General features: G+C 37.7%; 1 protein-coding gene across 3 annotated transcripts in view; it reads right to left on the bottom strand.

The window, feature by feature from the left end:
- Positions 1–327: 327 nt before the first annotated feature.
- Positions 328–6,870, bottom strand: part of LOC5571725 (salivary glue protein Sgs-3) — a 150,931-nt gene continuing 144,388 nt past the window's right edge. For all 3 annotated transcript variants that reach the window (XM_021841453.1, XM_021841447.1, XM_021841439.1), the window contains exons 4-5: positions 932–1,132; positions 328–804 (exon numbers count right to left, since the gene is read on the bottom strand). In XM_021841453.1, coding sequence (XP_021697145.1) covers positions 577–804; positions 932–1,132 — 429 coding nt within the window. In that variant the 3' untranslated portion in view covers positions 328–576. The remainder of the gene's footprint in view (positions 805–931; positions 1,133–6,870) is intronic.

Raw genomic sequence — 6,870 nt, 5'->3', positions numbered from 1 at the left:
AATACTAAACAAGTTTTAATAAACCTTTTTTGGCACACACAACAGCTAACAGACTTCGCGTAGAATTTTTTTTTTACAAATATCAGCAAATTTTTGCCTATTAGATGCATTAGAAGTCACTAATGTAAATTGAAGTCAGCCTTAAGTGTTCGGAATATTTGTCAAAACGGTACATTGTTGCAAATAAATAATTTATTGAAATTGAGACATCAATGCCAGTAAAATATAACTGATGCTATGAATTCATGTTGTTTATGGGAAGCATCAATTATCTGTGAATTGCGTGAAGTTGTTTCGCCCTGCCCTAAAAATATAACATGTTGATAATAAAAGACAAAAACCATAAAACAACTTTTATTCTGACAACTTAATCTAAAGGTAACTGCTTCACCATGGTTCGTGTTTCTTACGTTCTAATCTGGAAATAAATAGTTTGGGGGTAACATGCGTCTTATTCACTTATTCCACTACTCCCTATCATCCCTTAACTCTAATAGTTGTTCATCACCAATGTTTCAAGACTCCCCTGTGCGAAATTTGGCAGTTATTAGCTTTCACCGATAAGGTCGGACAAATCTATTTGATCTCATTGGTATCGGCTCGAGAACTGACAACCGTAAAGGTGCTGGTCGATGCTCTGAGGGTGGTCGTTGTAGAACTGGTGGTAGTACTGGTTGTGGTAGCCCTGGTGGTCGTTGTCGTCCTTGGCGTGGTGGTAGTCGTAGTTGGAACCTCGATGGTCAGCTGCTTACCGATCAGCGGTTGAACGATCCACAGGAACTGTCCAGCACGACGAGCGGAGTTCTAAAAGCGAAGGCATTTTAGTACTTACTCTCGATGGAAGCTTTCAACCAATGCTCACAGGTGGCGCAGTACTCACATCCCTCCAAAATAGACAAGGAGAGCGCAAAGCTTACTGAACCCCACTTACCATGATCAGGTTACCGAATTGCGTTGAGATGTTGGTAATGAGAGAGAACGAGCTTCCAAAGACGGCGTCCGGCACTTGAAGGGAGACTTTTTGGCGGTTGAAGTCCGGAGTGTCGTCAGTTGTTGACGTTGGGGGAGGTCTGGTAGGATTTATAGCGTCTTTGACGGCCTGACTTGCCTGGGCACCCGATTGTTTGCTGGCCTGTTGAGAGAATGATAGAGTATAATATTTTTTGGATAACATACAATCGTTATTTTTTTTATTGATTTTAATTATTACTCTTGTATTGAAATGTGAAGAGACCATAATCCTTAAAGAATGCCGCTGATTTTGTTTTTCAATAAATTGATTTAAAAATAATCTTCAAAGGTGAAAATGAATCGAAGCCAAACCTCAAATTTTCAAGAGCATAAATCTGGAGAACCAAACATCCGTTTAAGGTGAAGATAAATCGAAGCCAAAGTTCAAATTTTCAAGAGCACGGATCTGGAGAACCAAACATCCGTTTAAGCTGAAAACCTAATCGATTGGTCACTGGCTGGTGGTAACCAATCGATTAGGTTTTCAGCTTAAACGGATGTCTGGTTCTCCAGATCCGTGCTCTTAAAAATTTGAACTTTGGCTTCGATTCATCTTCACCTTAAGCTGAAAACTTAATCGATTGGTTACTAGCTCGTGGTGACCAATAGATTAACTTTTCAGTTCAAACGGATGTTTGGTTCTCCAGATTTGTGCTCAGGAAAATTTGATGTTTGGCTTCGATTTATCTTCACCTTAAGGCAAGAAGTTTTGAGAGATAAAGAGCCAGATCCTATACTTGCCACTTTTGATTCAGTCCGGCCACCATTTTTTTTTTTTATACTGAGCTCATATTTGGGCACTAAATGCGTCATATTGAAGTGTATCTTATTGCAATGTTTCAGAAAATTCAGCCCAGAAAAATCCCTCTTGCCAGTGAATCATGGGATTGCCGAAGTATTTATTAACCCTACATGCATAATATTGATAAAAAAACAATAACCTCTTTTTCCGTGGTTCACATAAAATATACATCATAGAAAATATAAATATCAGAGTCATTGGCACACTCGTAAGCCTGGGTTGGTCCTAAGGCAGCTGCATTGCAAAAATTTTACCAATCGTTACCATTACCAATTAAATTTCCTAACAGAAAATTGCTCATAGAAATCATAAAATTTTGTCAAAAATTGACCTGTGCGTTACCGTGTACAAAAGGAATAGTAACAAAAATGTAATATGAATTCCTAAAGAGATTTATTCAAGTAGAGGAGGTGTACCAGTTTTCGCCACTCTAAGGAAAAATATTGCTTACTAGTGGTCCTATACAAAATGACATATTAGTACACCCCCGTTTTACCAAATTTTCCGACAACTTCCCTAAACTTTTTCGTCACACGAACACGTCGGAACCCTTCAAAAAGACAACAATGAAAAAATTGTGCAAATCGAGTGTCCCGTTCTCAAGTTATTTCGTGACATACAAACACCAAACACGAAAGCTTTCAATCCATGTTCAACAGGAAAAATATAAAAACTGATTAGAAACTTTATTTTGTGTTGAAAATTGGAGTGGCGAATACTGGACCACTTACACCAGTATTCGCCGCGGTTCCTCAATTCGCCATCAACGTTGATTTCTTATTAAGGGTGGCGAATCAGGAATGCCCTGGCGAAACAAGGCTCAAAGGAGCACTTTAAGGAAAATTATTTTTTTGTTTTCTATAATTTTCTGAGCAAATTTTCGAAGTTTCTAGGAATGTTTCCGTATCATTTTAAAGCAACTCAACGAACACTAAACGATTGGAACCCATATGTGTCTTAAAACGCTATATGATCTGAGGTGACGAATACTTGTACATGGCGAATACTGGTACACCTTTCCTATTTCACATACGAAGATATCGACAGTGATACCGTGCACCCCCGCTAATTTGAACGGTACCTCATGCAAACCATCGGGGTTCATTTTTAATTTGAACATCTAGTCACCCTAGAAACGTGTTTCTGGTTACCTCTTTCACTGTTTTGTTTTGATTCTGCGCTCCGTTTCACAGCGTTCCATTTCACTTTACTCTGTTCCATGAGCTAAATGACGTTTGAACCATTTTTCATCTGAACGATGTGCAAATTAGCGGGGTACAGATTAAAAAGTGTTCAGATTAAATGTGGTCAAACCAACGGGGGTACCCGGTAATTATATTTTTAATTTGTTTATCGGCATATCGGTCTATTTTGCTCGAAGTAAGAGGGAGCATGGAGAAGAAAGCAATGAATACTAGATGGATAGGTACCATAAGGGAACGGCGAGAGAAATTGGATTAGATGTTGAAGAGGGCATACCATATGAAACAGTATTACTTGAAACGTTCTTCCTTGTGGCTAACGTCCCTTATGGGAACGGCTGTCTTGGTAGTGTTATTCTCAAAACACACCAAGCCGTTCCCATAGGGGACGTTAGCCATAAGGAAGGACGTTTCAAGTAATACTGTTTCATATGGTATGCCCTCTTCAACATCTAATCCAATTTCTCTCGCCGTTCCCTTACGGTACCTATCCATCTAGTATTCATTGCTTTTTTCTCCATGCTCCCTCTTACCTCGAGCAAAATAGACCGATATGCCGATAAACAAATTCAAAATACTTCCCTATTTCTTTAGAAGTTCCTCAAGGAATCCGACAATCCTTCTGAAGATATACTTTAGAATTTTAATCAATTTATTTCAATTATTTGTTTATAAATTCACATCTCCAGGGTTTCCTACAAAAACTCCTCCAGGAGTTCAATAAGATTTCTTTCATGAGTTGCAGCAGGGATTATTCCATGAATAGCTTAAAGTGTCAGGTCAGGTATTTTCAAAAAAGTACCATGGTTCTTGTCAGAAATTCCTCTATTGATTCCTCCATATATTTCTACAGTAGTTCGCTTTTGAAAACTTCTTTGAATACTTCCAGAAATCATTTCAAAGATTCCACTAGGGGGTTTTCAGAATATTGTTCTATTAATTTGGAAAGCTGAAGATTTAGATAAACTTGAATAATGAAGAAATTCGTAAAACAAAAATCTGAACAAACCTCCGCAAGAATTTCTGGAAGCATTTCTAAAAAAATCATCACCCCAAGTTTGATTGAAAAGTAATGACAGCAAAAAGGAGAGGACCAAGGATGGAAAAAAATCACTTCTAGCGACTAACAACATAGAATTCGAATGGTCTAAGATGGCCGTCACTTTTGCAGAAGCAGGATTTGAACAGCTCACTACGCGCGCATAGTAAGGATATATGGAGCATCCGATGCACTGTTTGTCGCAGGACAAACCGTTTGTCGGATGTTGTAACATGTTTCGATTAACATGAATCATAATGCGTTCACAGCATAATTTTCCGCCCAAACCATGCCCGATTGATTTACTGATCAAATATGGCATGCCAGAAGACAGATCGCGGAATAATAGCTTTGAAATCCTCGAAAAGTTATGACTTAGGTTTGCAAACAATTGATCGTGAGCACACATATTACGGACACTTAAGGCCTCAGTGAAGAATAACTCATCATAAACCATATTAAATAAATCATTCCGTATGGCTCTTCCACGTTATCGAGTCTTTGAAACACTCAACTTTCAAATGTTGGGTGAAGATTTTGATTCCGCAAAATAAATAATTTCAAATAAATATAAATGTGCGGACTAATCATGATTCTTATTCCGGACGCATCCTCACTTTTACCTCATATTCCGGACACTTTGATTCGAATTCCGGACAGCTCAAGTAAATCATAAATAGAAAAGTCAAATGATCAATTGAAATGGTCAAACTGCTAAAGAGACGTCTAAGGCAGTTGGACATTATTAATTTTTATAGATATCTATAGGATATGCTTATTATAACGAACGTTGAAAGTGAGAACTTTTGAACGGCAAAAATTGAAACATTTCGTGTGAAATGTTTCCCATACAAAGTAGAGTGTCCGGAATTTGAAGCTGTCCGTAATATGAATCAAAACGGTAATTGAACACTTCCAAAAATTCATGTGATTTTATGTCTTGTGGATGCACATAAAAGAAGGGAGCCGAATGACGTGATTTTGTGTCAAGTTTTAAATACCGTTTTGATTCATATTACGGACACTTAAGGCCTCAGTGAAGTATAACCCAGCTTGGACCATACAAAATAAATCATTCTGTATGATTTTTTAGCGTTATCGAGCGTCGGAAGCCCTTAACTTTCGGATGGTGGGTAAAGAATACGCGTCCGCAACTTGAATAATTTTAAATAAATCAAAACGTGTGACCTTTTCATGATTCTTATTCCGGACGCTCCCTCACTTTTGCTTCATATTCCGGACGCTTTGATTCGAATTACGGCAGCTCATGATAATCATTAATGGAACAGTCAAATCATCAATTGAAATCGTTCAACCACTTAAGAGACGTCTAAGGTAGTTGGGCATTATAAATTTGCAATGATATTTATGGAAAAAAACTAATAAAACGAGCCTCGAAAATGAGAACTTTTGGACGGTGAAAATTGAAACATTTCGTGTGAAATGTTTCCCATACAAACGAGAGTGTCCGGAATTTGAAGCTGTCCGTAATATGAATCAAAACGGTACGTTAATGTTTGTTGCGAAGCCGATGACGACGCTATTTTGAAATCAAAGATGGCGATTTTAACTTTGTGGAAGTCAATTGCAACCCATGCAATATGGGTATTTACGAGACGCCTTCTACTTATCGATCCCATTCTAAAAATACCCATATTGTTTGGGTTTCAAGTGGTTTTTACTAACCGAAAGTTGCCATCTTGGATGTAAAGATGGCGTCAGACATTCATTTTCGCATTGTACTCATCGATCCCGTTACAAAAAATATCCATATGGCATTGCTTGAAAGTGATTTCCACAAACCGGAAGTCGCCATATTGGATTTCAAAATAGCTTCAGACATAGACTTTCACCATCTACTCATCGATCCCGTTCGTTTTGGATTCCAAGATGGCGTCAAACTATGGTTTCAGTTATCCTTATTGATACCCTTGGGGAGAACCACGGATAAACCACACCTCTTCACAAAACTCAACAAGAACAAACGAAATGCTGTTTCCGATTCTAATTATTCTTACGCTCAAAATAAGAACGTACGCTCCCTTCTTTTACGCTCCAAATTCCAACTTACGCTCTCTCATTTTTCGCTCCCTCAGTTAGAGCCGTAAAAAGAGGTTTAGCTGTATTTGCAAAAAAACTTAAACTACAGAATTGTTACAACTCCTTGATCGTTATAGGCACTAAATTTGAGATGCAAATGACCGTCGTTTCTAGAAATTTATTGACATTTTTCGATGAAATGTTTCAGCGAAATATCCATATAAAACTCGGGTGTTCGGAATATGATTCTGTTTGGAATTTGAGATAAAACAATTCTTAAGAAGCATTATCCTAAGAATGCTTATGTGGTGACTGTTCATGTCCCCAACATCTAGTTTGACACGAAATGATAGCGTGACGTCAAATAAATTAAAACAAATCAGCCTCTATGACATGACATTCACTAACCAAACATTGACAAACCAATTAACAGGTAGTAATAAATTAATTTAGTCTTGTGACAATCAAAGTTTAGTATTTTCAAAGTCTAGTGTTCTACCACAGACAGAATACAAACATAATAGTTGTATTCAGAATGGGTACTAGCCTGAGACACGGTTATGTGAAAAATTTAGATTCTCACTCCAGTCCCCTTTTTGGAATGCATTAAGGTCTCATAACAACTGTGCAAAATTTCAGCTCGATCGTTGAAACTATATTTTAGCGCCAGCTGTTCAAAGTTTGTATGGAATTTACTATGGGAAAACTTACTTTTGCAAAGAAAATAGCCAGAGGTCGCCCATTGTCCTCTATAAAAATTCTGAACACAGATCTAG

This window comes from Aedes aegypti, chromosome 1, assembly GCF_002204515.2.
Source record: "Aedes aegypti strain LVP_AGWG chromosome 1, AaegL5.0 Primary Assembly, whole genome shotgun sequence".
NCBI lineage: Eukaryota > Metazoa > Arthropoda > Insecta > Diptera > Culicidae > Aedes > Aedes aegypti.
This window is presented reverse-complemented; position numbering and strand designations above follow the sequence as displayed.